Here is a 15,882-nt window from a genome sequence, read left to right on the forward strand (position 1 = left end):
TACTCCTCCTCCTGTCCATTCCTGACACACCCCACTATGGCCGTGTCATCAGCGAACTTCTGCACATGGCAGGACTCCGAGTTATATTGGAAGTCTGATGTGTACAGGGTGAACAGGACCGGAGAGAGTACGGTTCCCTGTGGCGCTCCTGTGCTGCTGACCACCGTGTCAGACCTACAGTCTCCCAACCGCACATACTGAGGTCTATCTGTCAAGTAGTCCACTATCCAATCCACCATGTGAGAGTCTACTCCCATCTCCGTTAGTTTGTGCCTTAAGATCTTGGGCTGGATGGTGTTAAAGGCACTAGAGAAGTCAAGGAATGTAATCCTCACAGCACAACTGACCCCCTCTAGGTGAGAGAGTGATTTGTGCAGCAAATACATGATAGCATCCTCCACTCCCACCTTCTCCTTATATGCAAACTGAAGAGGATCCTGGGCGTGCCTGGTTTGTGGCCTCAGATTCTGTATTATCAGCCGCTCCATGGTCTTCATCACGTGCGACGTCAAGGCAACAGATCTGAAGTCATTCAATTCCTTTGGTTGTGGTTTCTTCGGTACCGGGACAATACAGGATGTCTTCCACTGTCTGGGTACTCTTCTCTGCTCCAGGCTCATGTTGAAGATGCGCTGTAGTGGTTCTCCCAGCTCAGTAGCACAGGCCCTCAGTAATCGTGGGGAAACTCCATCCGGTCCAGCCACCTTGCTGGTACAGATCTTCCTCAGTTGACCTTCCACCTGTGCAGCCGTAATTCTGGGCGTGGGCAAGGTCTCCTGTGAGTGGCTATTATGACAGAATATAGCATTAATGGTAAGACTCTTGGCAGTGTGGAGAATCAGAAGGATCTTAGGGTCCGAGTCCATAGGACACGCGAAGCTGCTACGCAGGTTGACTCTGTGGTTAAGAAGGGTTACGGTGCATTGGCCTTCGTCAACTGTGGGATTGAGTTTAAGAGCCGAGAGGTAATGTTGCAGCTCAATTCTGGTCTCGTCACTACAGGAAGGATGTGGAAACCATAGAAACGGTGCAGTGGAGATTTACAATGATGTTGTAAATGATTTGTGGATAATCAGAGGCTTTTTCCCAGGGCTGAAATGGCTAGCACGAGAGGGCATAGTTTTAAGGTACTTGGAAGTAGGTACAGAGGAGATGTCGGGGTAAGTGTTTTACGCAGAGAGGGTGAGTGCGTGGAATGGGCTGCCGGTGGCGGCGGTAGAGGCAGATACGATAGGGTCTTTTAAGAGACCTCTGGATAGGTACATGGAGCTTAGAAAAATAGAGGGCTATGGGTAAGCCTGAGTAGTTCTAGGGTAAGGACATGTTCGGCACAGCTTTGTGCGCTGAAGGGCCTGTATTGTGCCGCAGGTTTTCTATGTTTCTACTGTATTTGCGACTATTTTTGATTCTGCATCCCAAATGCATTGATACTCAACCTGTTGGCTGCAATTTTGTCCTGTTATCTGCTGCCCTTCCTGACTGTCTGACTGCACGCTATCTTTGCTTTTTTACCGTACATCCTAACCTGAGTCCCTTCACTCTGGTTCCCATCCCCCACCAGATTAGTTTAACTCCTCTCCAACAGCTCTAACAAACTGCCTGCAAGAATTTTGGTCCCTCTTGGGTTCAGGTGTAACCTGTCCCTTTTGTACAGGTGATGTGTCCCCCAGAAAAGATCCCAATAATCCAAGAACCTGAAGCCCTGTCCCCTGCACCAGCTCCTCAGCCACACATTTATCTGCCAAATCATCCTGTTTCTAGCCTCACTGGTGCATGACACAGGTAGCAATCCATAAATTACTATCCTGGAGGCCCCATTTATCATCTTTCTGCCTAGCTCTCTAAATTCTTTCTTCAGGACCTCTTTGCTTTTCCTTCCTATGTCACTGGTACCAATATGTACCGAGACATCTGGCTGCTCTCTCTTCTCCTCCAAAATGCTGTAGACAAGATCTGATGCGTGCGTCCCTGACTCCGGCACATGGGAGGCAAAATACCATCCGGATGTCCTGTTCACGTCCACAGAATCTCCTGTCTGTTCCTCTGGCTATTAAGTCCCCCATCGCTACAGCTCCCCTCTTCTCCCTCTTTCCCTTCTTCACTGCAGACCCATGCTCAGTGCCAGTAACCTAGTCTCCATTCCTTATCCTGGCAGTCACCCAGCTACCTGTCTCCTGTAACTTTGGGATGACTACTTCCCTATAGCCCTGATCAACGAGCTCCTCATTCCCCCATACAAGCCGAAGGTCTTGCACCTGGATGCACTTCACGCAGCTGTTGTTCCCTGGGAGACTCTGGGTCTCCCTGGACTTCTGGCTTGAAGAAAGGATAGGGATGGAAAGATATCAGAACTTTGGATGTTCAGAGAGGTGATGAATTTAGTCAAGAAGGAAAAGGAAAAGTACATAAAGGTTCAGAAGCCAGAATCAAACAAAGCACATGAGGATTATAAACAAGCTAGAAAAGAACTAGGGAAGGGAATTAGGAAAGCCAGCAGGGGCCTTGAAAAGTCCTTGGTAAGTAAGATTTAGGTGAATTCCAAGTCATTCTATACATGAAGAGTAAAAGGATAACTAGGGAGAGGGTGGTACCATTCAAGGAATGTAAGTGAGGTACTTAGTGAGTACTTTGCCGAGGAAAAGGATATGGAGGACCAGGAGATCAGATCATTACTGAGTGTATAAAGAGGTTAGGGCATTTAGAGGTCGAGGAGGAAGCATTGGGCCTCCTAGGGAGTATTAAGATGGATAAGTCCTCAGAGCCTGATGGTATTTAACCCAGGTTATTGAAGGAGACAAGAGACGAGATTGCAGGGCCCTCGACCAGTATCTTTGTGTCCTTTCCAGCCACGGTCAAGCTCCTGGAGAACTGGCAAGTAGCTAATGTTTTACCTCTATTTGAAAAGGGGATAAGGGAAAGTCCTGGGAACTATAGACCAGTGAGTCTTGCATCAGTTGACGGGAAGTTGCTGCAATGGGATATATGAGTGTTTGGAAACCCATGGAGAGCCAGTAGAGCTTTGTGTGTGGTAAGTTGTGTCTTACCAACTTGATTCAGTTTTATTTGACCAGGTGAGGAGAGAGATTGATGAGGGTAGGGCAGTGGATGTTAGCTACATGGATTTTAGTTAGGAGTTTATAAAGTCCCTCATGGAGGCTAATCCAGAAAATTAAGATGCTTGTGATTCACGGTGAATTGGCTGTTTGTATTCAGAGCTCTCTTGTACATAGAAGAGAGAGGATAGTGGTTGAGGAGACTTGGTCTAAAATTAGTGGAGTTCTGCACTGGGACCTGAAGGAGGTTTATAAGATTATGAGGGGTATAGATAAGAGTGGACAGAGTGTATCTGTTTCCCAGGATTTTAATGTATATAAATGACCTGGATAAAAATGTGGATGGATAGGTTGGTAAATTTGCAGATGATACCAAGATTGGTGGAGTTGTGGATAGTGTAGAAGCCTGGCAAAGAATACAGCACAGTAAAAGTGAGGTGTTGCAATGCAAAGAGACAGTACACTGTTAGGGCAGGGGCCTTAACAGTGTTGCTGAGTAGAGAGATCCAAGATCCATGTTCATAGCTCCTTGAAAGTGGCCGTGCAATTCGATAAGGTAGTTAAACTAATGGAATGCTTACTTTTATTAGTTGAGGTATTGAGTTCAAAAGTCAGAAATTTTGTTGCAACCTTATGAAATTTTGGTTAGAGCACTTGTAGGAAGGATGTTGAAGCTTTGTGAGGGTGCAGAAGAGGTTTACCAGGATGCTGCCTGGTTTAGAGGGCATGTGCTATCATGAGAGGCTGGATAAACTTGGGCTGTTTTCTTTGGAGCGTCAGAGGCTGAGAGGAAATCTGTTAGAGGTTTATAAGATTATGTGAGGCATAGATAAAGTGAACAGACAGTATCTGTTCCCCAGGGTTGATATGTCTAATACCCAAGGGCATGCAGTGAAGGTGACGTTTGATTTGCTTTTTATCCAGTTTGGCGCAACATTGAGGGCTGAATGGCCTGTTCCTGTGCTGTACTTTTCTATTATTCTATAATTCTTTGACAAAATCTTGGGTGAAACTTATTGCCAAACAGCATTGGAATACTCTCACAATGGAGGATGCTTGCTTTTTCTCACTAAATCTTAGCCTTGCCAACAAAGGTCAGACAATTATCAATGCTCATTAAATCCCTATCTGTCCACATAAATGATAGCATGATATTATGTAAAGTGCAGAAACTTTTCTTGTTTGTTTTGCAATTTTATGGCCATAGTGCAATCATAAGGCATTTTGGAATCAGTTGGTTTTTTAATGTTTTTCATAAAGCATTAGTTGAATTACTATGTTTTTAGCAAGATTGAAATTGTAGTTTTACTAACATATAATTTGCATTTTAACTTGTATTTTTCACAATATATTGTGTTAGATTCCACCTACAGGTGGTAGAGTGATATAACAGTTACGTAACTGTTTATCATCTTTCCTTATTAGTTATGTCTTGAGCGTGCTATTGTGTGTCTTTTAGTTGTCATTTGTTTACCTCAGGAGTGTGGCCTTATCTCAGTATACATGTATCAGTCTCTGCAAAAATTGCAATATTTGTTCTTGTCTTTGTCTTTATCCTTGGTTCTTTTAAGTTTCTTGTGCACTGGGTCTATTTCTTTGTTTAAACTTTAAATAAACAATCATAAAGCAGCAAGTTTTCAACTCATTCTTGGACTCCCAAAACAACTGCGGATCGAAAATCATCAGATCCGACAGGCAGTTGGCACATTATGTTCATTGAGTATTGGTTCGCCCTTCACGTGTTCAATAGATCACAGGAAAGAATGGAACTTGTAGTTAAGGTCATCCCAGAATAGCTATACAACCAATGCAGTATTTTTGGCTATTGTGGAGTTCAGAGGTAGTGTGCTACAGTGGTAGTAACTGTTGTTTTACTTTCAATAGATGATGGTGGAGCAACGCCAGTACAGGATGAACATAATTCAGGCTCAGATGATCAGGAAGACTCAACTGAACACTGTGCAGCATCTGAAGGCAGCAGTGTAGGTCATCATACTGAGGTGAGAGACTCGCCATCTTGATCCTATCACACACACTCTGCTCCAGCATTGTCATCATGTCGAGCAACACGGGAGGCTGGAGGAGTTCGGGAGCTCTGACACCATGAATAGAAAGAAATGAACAGTTGACATTTTGGGTCAAGACGCTTCATCGGGACTGAAAAGAAAGAAGGAAGATGGCCTATGTAAAAAGGTGGGGGGAGGGGTGATGCAAGAGCTAGTAGGTCCAGGTGAGATGGTCTTGATAGACAGGTGGGGGAGGGGGAGAGTGGGAATAATGTAAGAAGCTGGGAGGAGGTGGGTGGAAGTGGGAAAGGCCTGAAGAAAATCGTTGGTAGATGGCCTCTCTCTGAGATACTGTTATCCTCACAGTTGCTCTTGAACATACAAATGCACGAATTAGAAGCATGAATAGACTACACAACCACTCAAACCTGTTCGCCATTAAGTAAGATCATAGTGAAATAATTAGGTTGGGGTTAGTGAGTTTCAGGCATGCTTTATTTATTTATTTATTGGTGCCCAGCAACCCCTGACTTAACCCCGACATAACCATGGGAAAATTTACTATGACCTATCTGGTACATCTTTGTACTGTGCAGAGGGAGGGGAGGAGGGACCAAAGCACTTGACAAAAACCCACATATCATTACCGTCACTTTGTCTGTGCCTTATCTCGCCAATGTAGAGGAAGCCATATTGAAAGTATTGAATGCGACATATACAAATGAAGGAAGTGTTTCCTAATAAATTTTTTTCTGGATCTGCATTTATTTTTTGTCAGATTAGTCCTCTGAGTATTCCTTTGGAATGTTTTGTTCTGTGAAGCACTCTGTTTTGAATTTGGACAACATATGCTTTGGTTCTTGACATATGTTTTTACAGCTTATTTGGTTACTAAAGCTTTAAGCATGGAACATGTATATTTAGAGAAGGAAAATTTTGCTGCTGATAAAGGCATTACCTGCTGTACTGTGTGGATCAAACATGCTCAACCCTGTTTCCAATAACTAATATACTTTGGTCCCTCTTGACGCTGAAGGTGCATTCCGTGGAGGTGGAGCACTATGTAAATCCGCGCTATGCGGGGTCATTATAACATTACATAAATGGACATGTCTGCCTGATTTTTTTTTTTTTAAGTCAGACCCAAGATGTATGACATATTTTATGCATGCATTTGGATTCAGTTTCGTAATTTTTAAAATTTTAAACAATTTAAGTTGTCTAGTTTTTTATATCGAAACTTTTCAATTAAACCTTCAATAATCTACCCTATTTTTCTCATATGGAAAAATAAAGGGATCCTTTTTTTTACAGATTTATTTTGTGATGGTCAATTGATGACTTTTGAAGAGTTAAGAAATACTCTCGCTCATACACATTTTTTGCAATATTTTCAGGTTAGAAATTTTTTACAATAATATTTACCTAAGTTTCCATATTTACAAGAATCTGATTTGTTGGATACCATTCTGAAATTGAATCCCTTAGTGAAAGGATCCATTAGCAGAATTTATTTTGTTACAAAAGAGAACCTATCACTAAAGATTAAACAAGATTGGGAGAGAGAACTTAATATGACCTTTGTGAATGAAGATTGGGTTCGAATTTTGAAAAACGTAAATTCTTCTTCTATATGTGCCAATCACTGTTTAATTCAATTTAAAATTGTCCATTGTTCTTATTTAACAAAGGAGAGACTATCTAAAATATTTCCTAGTGTAGATAGTTACTGTGATAGATGTAAAACTGAAGTAGCTACAGTTGTTCTGGTCATGTTCTTCATTAAAACTGTTTTGGAAATCTTTATTTTCTACAATCTCTAAAGCTTTGAAAATTAATTTACAACCTAATAGACTAACTGTTCTATTTGGAATAGTTCCGCATCATATTCAGGGTATTTCATCTTCAGATCAACATGTAATTGCATTTGTTACATTGTTGGCAAGAAGGGCTATTTTATTAAAATAGAAAGATATCTCTTCCCCGACATTAATTGAATGGGTTTCTCAAGTAATGTTATGTCTCAGCTTGGAAAAAATTAGAAGTAGAACTTTTGAACCTCGATTTGATTTTGAGAGAAGATGGGGTTCTTTTGCCAAATATTACCAGTTAATTTGAATTATTCTATATTGTTTCGGTTCAATTTTATTATCTTTTTTTAAAAATGTGAATTGGCAGTTGATGACTTTTTAAAATATATATCTAGATGATGGTTAAACGCATTGCTTCCGGGGATTGATTCCTAATGGGGTTTTTTTTGTAGTTAATGGGGTTTTTTTTTCTTAGTTAGATGGGGTTCTTTTTTTTTTCCTTTTTTCTATATATATTTTTTTTTCATTTTTATATATTACGATTAGTTTTTTTAGCTCTATTGTATATATATTAATTTGTTGAAGTTTTGTATTATTCTATAGTTGTAGAAGATTATATGTTAATAAAAAGATTCTAAAAATGAAAAAAGGAATGTTTAGGTTTATTTGTTTAAGGGGAATGAGTGATTATATTCAAATATACAATGTGTTGTAAATGATTTGTAAATTAGATTCTGAGAGATTTTCATCTTGGTGGAGAGTCTAGAAATGGGATGTATGGAGTTAAAGGACAAGGTGTAAACTTGTTAATACTAATTTCTTTTGTGGAAGATTAAGATTTTTTGCATTTTCTATAACTGGGCAATAGATATTAATTTGTTGGGTATATTTAAGACCACTCATTTTTGCGTGTTAGGGAGATCTAGGTATTGAGCAGGAAAGTGAGCAAGTGGATGATTAGCCAGGCTCTTGTGAGAGTGTAGGCTTACAAAACTGAATGGCCCAACTCTCGTTTTTATTTTAGTGTTCACCCTCGTTATGCCTTCAATCTTTTCCAGCCTTTTATCTTGTCCTCCAGCAATGTTCTTTGGACATTTCCACCTTATCTTCTTGTCTCACCAGTGACTGCAGCATATTAATCTCTGAAGCTCCTTGGCCAGACACCTCTGTTTCTACATTTACAAGTCTTAACTAATTCATTGTTTTAGCAAAGATTTGATATTGCTCTTCATAATGTTCCCTCTGATTTCTCTTCTCCACCCTCCCATTCTTTTTGTTTTCTCATTCTCTGGAATAGCATATGTTAATTATGTTAATAGATCTTTTTTAAAACCCCAATTATTGCAAGTTTTGATTTTGCTTTTGTTTCAGGACGAAAGTCACAAGGAAGATCAGAGTGATGCAGAAGACAGTGATGGTCCAGGCCATCCAGAAAGCAGAGGGGAAAATAATGTTAGCTCTGATTCTGAGAATGAAAAGAACAAAAGTGTTTGCAATATTGAACAATCAGATGATGAAGCAGGTAGCGATAAAGAGAATCACTTCACAAATGAAGGAAGTGGAGGAGAGCATGAAGGGAGCCACGATCGACTGAATGACACAGACAGCGAAAAGGATGGACGAATGTCACCTGCACAACATGAGAGCAGAGGAGCTAGTGATAATGACAGTCCTGGCCCTCTCAGGGCTTCCAAAAGTGATGATGAGCAGGAGGAGAATAAAAAAACAGGTACTTAATGCCGTTGTTTAAATTATTGCTGAAAATGGAGAAGATATTTTCTTCCTTCTACAGACCATCCTAAGGCCTGGATGTCTCCTTCATTTCATGGTATCCTAAATTCTATCTTGATGAGGTTATGTAATATGTTCAGCAGTCTGTTATTTAAAGTCGTTCTGATATGATTTAATATTCTGTTATTAAATTTGTTATACTGTTTCAGTAGAGTAGTCACATAAATAGAATCTATGTAGATTGTATTTTTACTTTCAATATGTTGTACCAGTATTTCTCAGCTTAGCTTATGTTTTCAAAACAGAATTTTGTCTTTTCTGTCCTTAATGCTTAACTTGCCCCTTGTAGTATCATAAGTTAAATTAAAATGGATAATAACTATAATTCTTGAATATTTATGCACTTCAGAATTACACAGTAGGCTAGCATAGATTTATGGTCTCAGGATTTATGTTTGAATATTTTATCTTGTCCCTGGATATAAGGTAGGTAAAGTGTGACCTGCTGAGTCTGCATTTGAGAGAAATAAAAAGGCTGATTGTCAAACCAAGTGGTTTTTTTTTGTAGGAGATCTCATTATGTTCAGTGAGAATAACATTGGCTCTATGGTGATGTGCTCTATTCTTGTACAGAGAGCCCATCTGTCAAGGACTCACTTGGATGAAGCATTGACATTGCCCCTATTTTCAAATGTCAGCAGATCAGTTGTGGCTTTACACGTGTTTAGTTTGGAGCATGGTATAATTTCTACAGCTGGTGTGAAATTCATAGTAGAACCTGTGGCGGCTATTCGAAAAACAAACCAAATCCGCCAAGAGATTGGGTGAGGGAATTAATGATGTATGGCGTGCTTCCAGATAATCAAGTTCCAAGTCGGGGTGGGGGGAAGTACATTTGATCTTTCATTGCAAAACCAGCAAAGATGAGCAATATTAACGATAACACAATTAGCATCACCAAACACTAAAGGGATTAATTGACTCATAATTTTCTTAAGCTGTATGTATATCATTGCCTTCTAGTGCCTCCCTCAGTACTGTTAAACCTACGAGTGAAGCCCAACCAATTCCTTAATACCTCTTATAATTGGCGAATAAGTCCTGTCAGGGGCTGCAGCCTAGAAGCAGGTTTACTTTGAACTGAGTTGATTCACTGTCCATAAATTAAATCAAACATGCTTTTGAAGCTTGGCTGCAAGCAGAATTTAGATGCACTTGACATTTAGTGATTTATTTTATTGAGCTATTCATAAACATAATGTATCTATTGTATATACTGTTGCTTGAGGCAGTAAATATTTAATCTCATTTTGATAGGTATTAGAGTGTGTATAGGCAATTCAGAGATCTGTGAAGTTGTAGGTTCCAATATCATTTTGTTTCTATCCGTTACTTCTCTCCGTCCTCTTTCTGGTGAGCATAATTGTATATTGACAAGGCAGCATCCCTATGCTGTACCTGTAACTGATGTGCAAGTTCAGACAAGGATCCTCCTATTTCCTTATGATATTGAAGGCCACTAAGTCCATCACATCTATGCCATTTCTCCGAGAAATCTATCTCTTCCATTCCCTCAGTTATTTCCCTGTAACCTATTCTCTCTTGTATGGTCATTATCACCACTCCAATTTTCTTAGTGCCCTCCAATACCAAGGGTAATTGCAGCAGCCGACCAGGCCACGTTTGAAATGTGGAAGGAACCACTCGGGGAGAAACCTGGTTAACACAGGAGGTGCAAATTCCACAAGATAGCACCAGAGGTTAGGATTAAATGTGATTTCTGGAGCTGAGTGGCAGCAGGTCTGTTAACTGTGCCATCGCACCGTCCAAAAGAATTGTGCTGAAGACCAACAATTCTCAACAGATTTTTTTTCAAACAGTATCCAGTTTCCTTACTGAGTTCAACTTACTGTTGATCAAATCTTTGAATGTAGTTGTTGTCCAACAGTTCCATTTAATTACCTTTGAAAATTTAACTAAAGGATTTTGTATCAGAAAGGAGAAGGGGAAGTGGATTTTATGAATGATGTGATAGAGTGATGGTCTGAATACCAACCAGTTCCATGTCTAAATGTATTGCTTTTCTATTTCAGTGAAAAGGAAGAAGTCAGTGCTTCCTGATAGTGAGGATGAGAAAGAAGTAGAGAATAAATGTGAGTATCCAACAGGGATGAGGGCAGCTTTTATATGCATTATTTAAAATAAACATTTATCAAATGATGATGTGTGGAACCTTCCATCACTCGCTATAGTAACAGCTACATCTAAGGATGAATAATCTTTTGAGAAGGCTATGTGGTGAGCCCATCAAAGTACTTTCTTATCATCCAGAGAACAGATAAGTCTTTGAAATGGTTAACAACTTGCTGCAGTTAATAGGACTAGTCTAAATAAGATGCTATATTTCTCCCCCCCCACAGCTGCAAAGAAAACACGCTTGATGTCAGACAGTGAGGATTCGGACAGTGACGTTGCTCCCACCAAGAAAACTGTCAATGACTCTGATAGGGAGGAATTGGATAGTGAAGCTGGTGACATAAAGAGAAAGCAGGCTGTCTCAGGAAGCCAGGAGTCAGACAGTGAAGCCGAAGTTGCTCCAGTAAAGAGGATCATTTCAGACGATGATTCTGACAGCAGTGCTAACACTTCAAAGGCCAAGCATGTAGCTTCTGATGATGACTCGGACAGTGACTCAAACACTCGTGTAAAAAAGCAGGTTGTTTCCGATGCTGAGGATTCTGATAGCAATGTGGGTGTAAGGAAAAAGCGGGTCTTCTCTGATGGTGATGGTTCAGAAAGCGATTCTGCTCCGAAGGAAAAGCGCATTGTTTCAGACGATGAGGACTCCAACTCAGACAGTGATACAGGTGCTAAGAAAAAACGCATCCTTTCTGCTGGTGAGGATTCCGACAGTGATGCTGCACCAGGAAAAGAGTCCAAGGCTATCTTATCTGACAGTGATGAGGAAAATAAGCAGCCCTCTCAGAAAGCTGAATCTGGTCTGTTTGGCAGTGACAGTGAATCTGAGGATGAGTAAGTGAAAAGTGTTCTTAAAGCTAGGATGCGAGTATTGTCGGTGAATGCATTATTTCCCCAATTCTCCATCCTAGATTGTTTTGGAATGATTTTAATAAATGCTGATAACTCTTTATAGTGTGTATTACTGAACCTTGAAGAGCACTCAGTACTATATAGTCCAGTGCTGAGAGCTTCTGAACTGTACCATATAACATCAGGCTACAGTCTCAAGGAGTAACAGTAAGTTACAGTACGTTATCCTTTATGCTACCAGGATAAGTCAGTCATTGCAGAAAAAGACACATCATACTTTGAGGTATTTTGTTATAAACAGTTTCCTTGCTGTCTATTGACTAACTCATTGGGAGAAAAAGCATTCACTAACTCATGGTAAATCATTATCTGAAACTGTCTGCTTTGAGTACTGAATTTTAATGCTTTTATAATTTGATGTGAACCCTTTAATTGCGACCAGTTAAGTTAAAGATGTACATTATTCTTCGTTCTGTATTTTCTTAACTCATTTATTGAATTTGCAAAGTACTCTTTGCTGCTTATGCCTGCTTATTTCTCTCATCCTGAGACTGAAGTGTCATCATTTATACAGGAGATCTAATAGAACTGTCTTTTCAGCATCTCTTTTGTATTTACCCCATTCCTTATTTAATGACCTCTTATTGCCTGTTGGCCTGTATTTGTGTTTTTTTTTCTGTTGGTGGTATGGTCTAAGATAAATAACTCTATTGCAAGAAAGCTGTTGAAACTTCCTCTGAGGAATATGTCAAGACTTACAATGACTAACGAGTTTTTAAGTTCCTCGATGGTTATCCCTCTTGCTTCTCCAACACCTCACATTATTTTTCCTTTTCTTTTTAAGTTTTTAATTTGCTGTACCTTATCACTTCAGTTAACACCGTTGTAATGTTTTAAAGTGTTGTTTGCTCTTTGGCTAATCATTTGGCATTGTAGCCATAAGTGGTCTACATTATGGTCAAAAAATGAGTTGGGGTGCATGATACTTGAGTGCAGTTATGTTTAACCTCTTCCAGTTCTTAATCTGTAATCCATTTAGCTTTCACATACAAGGCAAACTCTTCACACCTTCACAATTGTTCAGTATTCCATTAAGTAAAGACTCATGTGCACCTAGTTTCTAACTTGCTGGTATAGTAAAAGTGTTGCATTGAAAATATTGTATAAACAAATAGCTGTATTCTGCCTTTAGAAAAGCAGGCAAGGTTTCGCCTGATAAAGTCAAGGTCAGAATTCTCTTGCTACATTTGGGATGTTTGCTGTGAACTTGATGGGCTAAAGAGCCTACTTCCTGATGTTAAATACCTCACGGCAGTGGCTTGTATCTTATGAAATTACCCACCGTTACTTTATGGAAGCAGTGAAAAGCTGTCATTTAAGTAGTACTCGAGGTTGTTTAATGTCATTTCCTGTATACAGATGTAAAGAAGAACAAAATAATTGTTACTCCAGATCAGATGCAGCACAAAAAACCACAAAAGATAAAGAACACAATGATAGTTAAAAAACACAATCAATATAATTATCTAAGATAGTGTATATACATATGTTTACTGACTTTAGGCAAATTAGGGTGGATAAATCCCCAGGGCCTGACAATTTGTTCCCTTGGACTCTGTGGGAGGCAAGTGCAGAAATTGCAGCGGCCCTAGCAGAAATAGTTACATCATCTTAGCGACAGGTAAGCCAATGTTGTTGGAGAATAGCCAGTGTTGCTACCCTCAGCTGTTCAAGAAAGGCCCTAAACATAAGCCAGGAGATTATAGGCCAGTGAGCCTGATATCAGTATTGAGAAAGTTAATTGGAAGGTATTCTAAGGGACTGGATATGAGTCCCTTATCTGATATCCAAATGGATAGACATGGACTGATTAGAGATGGTCAACATGGCTTCATGTCTGACCAATGTTAAGGAGTTTTTCAAGGAAGTTACTAGGAAAGTTGGTGAAGGCAAGGCAGTGAATGTTGTCTACATTGACTTTAGCAAAGCATTTGACAAAGACCCACATGGGAAGTTGGTTAAGAAGTTTCAGTCGCTCGGCTTTCAAGATGAGGTAGTAAATTGGATTAGACATTGGCTTCACAGGAGAAGCTGGAGAGTGGTAGGAGATGGTTGCTTCTCTGACTGGAGGCCTATGACCAGGAGAATGCCACGGAGATTGGTGCTGGGTCTATTGATTTTATCATCTATGTCGATGATCTGGATGATAATATGGTTAACTGGATCTGCTAATTTGTAGATGTCACCAAGATTAGAGGTGTAGTGAACAGCGAGGAAGACTATCAGAGCTTGCAGCAGGATCTGGACCAGCTGGAAAAATGGGTTGAAAAATGGCAGATGGAATTTAATGCAGACCAGGGCGAGACTTTGGACTTTGGTAGGCCAAATCAGGGTAAGTCTTGCACAGAAAACGGTAGGGCACTGAGGAATGCTGTACACAAAGGGATTTGGGAATGCAGGTCCTTAATTCGTTGACAGTGATGTCACAGGTAAATAGGGTTGTAAAGAAAACTTTTGGCACATTGGCCTTCATAAATCAAAGCACTGAGTGTAGGGAATGGGATGTTATGTTGAAGTTGTATAAGGCACGTGAGGCTTAATTTGGAGTATTGTGTGCAATTTTGGTCACCTACCTCAGAAACAATGTAAACAAGATTGAAGAAGTACAGAGAAATTTAGAAGGATGTTACTGGGACTGGACGACCTGAGTTATAAGGAAAGATTGACTATGTTAGGATTTATTCCTTAGAATGTAGAAGATTGAGGGGAGATTTGATAGAGGTATACAAAATTATGAGGGGTATAGATAGGTTAAATGCAAGAAGGCTTTTTCCACTGAAGTTGGGCATGATTACAATTAGAGGTCATGGGTTAAGGGTAAAAGATGATAAATTTAAGGGGAACGTCTTCACTCAGGTTTGTGAGAGTGTAGAATGAGCTGCCAACACTAGTGGTGTATGCGAGTTTGATTTGAACATTTAAGAGAAGTTAGGATAGGTATGGAGGGCTGTGGTCCTGCTGAAGGTCGATGGATGCAGGCAGTTTAAATGGTTCGGTGCAGACTAGATAGGCAAATGGCCTCTTTCTGTGCTGTACTTTTCTTGGCTCTGTGACTCTCCTTAGATTGGTTGTATGTCCATAAACTGATACTGGTTCTTTTCTGGTACCTTTCTATATATATGTCCTTGACGGAAGGTAGGCTGGTGCCAGCGATGCGTTGGGGAGTTTTGGCTACCTATTGTATAGCCTTCCTGTCTGCCATAGTGCAGTTTTCTGACCAAGCAATGATGCAGTTTGTTAAGATGCTCTCGACTGCACATTTGTTGAATGATATGAATGTGGATGTGCAAAGTCCAGCTCTCTTCTGAGAGTAGAGACATTGGTGAGCTTTCTTCAGCATTCTTCCTTGAAGCTTCCTGTTGCTTCATCAAATTTTCCAAAGTCTTTTGTGGAAAAAATAATTTTAATTCAGTCATTGTTTTATAGGCAGCTGATCAGAGTATAAGGTAGACAAACAGCCATGAGTTTATAGTTAAACTGCTTTAGCACCTTTGATGGAAGAATAATTGTATGCAGTTCAACAGGAGAACTCTAAGTTCACGAGATGTTTAATGACTGGCCAGAGAATCTCACTAGGATTTGTTTAAAACCAAAGGCACCCAACACACACTTGACACCTAACCTCCAATATAATCCTCCTTCTCTATTATATCAACCTGAATTATGTGCTGGTGTATTTGAGTTAAGGGTGAGCCATACTACTCAGGAGGTCATGATGCATAATGGCAATGTAGTTTTCTGCTACCAGCTGGATGAATTGTAGGTTTTTTGTAGATATCCACCAGGATCAGGAGCCAAGATATTTCCACCAATTAACCAGATGCATGCACGATAGAACATAGAACAGTACAGAATAGGAACAAGCCCTTCGGTCCATAATGTTGTTCTGAACTATGCTAAAAAGTAAATGAAAAATCTCCCAAAAACGAATCCCTCCTCTGTACATAATGTCCATATCTCTCTTATCTTCCTCATATTCATGTGTGTATCTAAATGTCCCTTAAAAGCCTCTAACGTATCTGCCTCTACCACCATACCAGGCAGCCACATTCCAGGCATCCACCACTCTGAGTTAAAAAAAAAAACTTGCCCCCCCTATATCCCCTTTGAACCTACCCCTTTTCACCTTCAATGCATGCCCTCTGGTATTAGACATTTCTGCCCTGGGGA

The 15,882-nt window shown here is 40.0% G+C and overlaps 1 protein-coding gene across 1 annotated transcript in view; it reads left to right on the plus strand.

Moving 5' to 3' along the window:
- Positions 1–15,882, plus strand: part of iws1 (interacts with SUPT6H, CTD assembly factor 1) — a 62,925-nt gene that overhangs the window by 14,228 nt on the left and 32,815 nt on the right. Inside the window, exons 2-5 of the mRNA XM_073040782.1 lie at positions 4,938–5,053; positions 8,242–8,599; positions 10,695–10,754; positions 11,022–11,634. Coding sequence (XP_072896883.1) covers positions 4,938–5,053; positions 8,242–8,599; positions 10,695–10,754; positions 11,022–11,634 — 1,147 coding nt within the window. The remainder of the gene's footprint in view (positions 1–4,937; positions 5,054–8,241; positions 8,600–10,694; positions 10,755–11,021; positions 11,635–15,882) is intronic.

This window comes from Hemitrygon akajei, chromosome 3, assembly GCF_048418815.1.
Source record: "Hemitrygon akajei chromosome 3, sHemAka1.3, whole genome shotgun sequence".
NCBI classification, from domain to species: Eukaryota; Metazoa; Chordata; class Chondrichthyes; order Myliobatiformes; family Dasyatidae; genus Hemitrygon; species Hemitrygon akajei.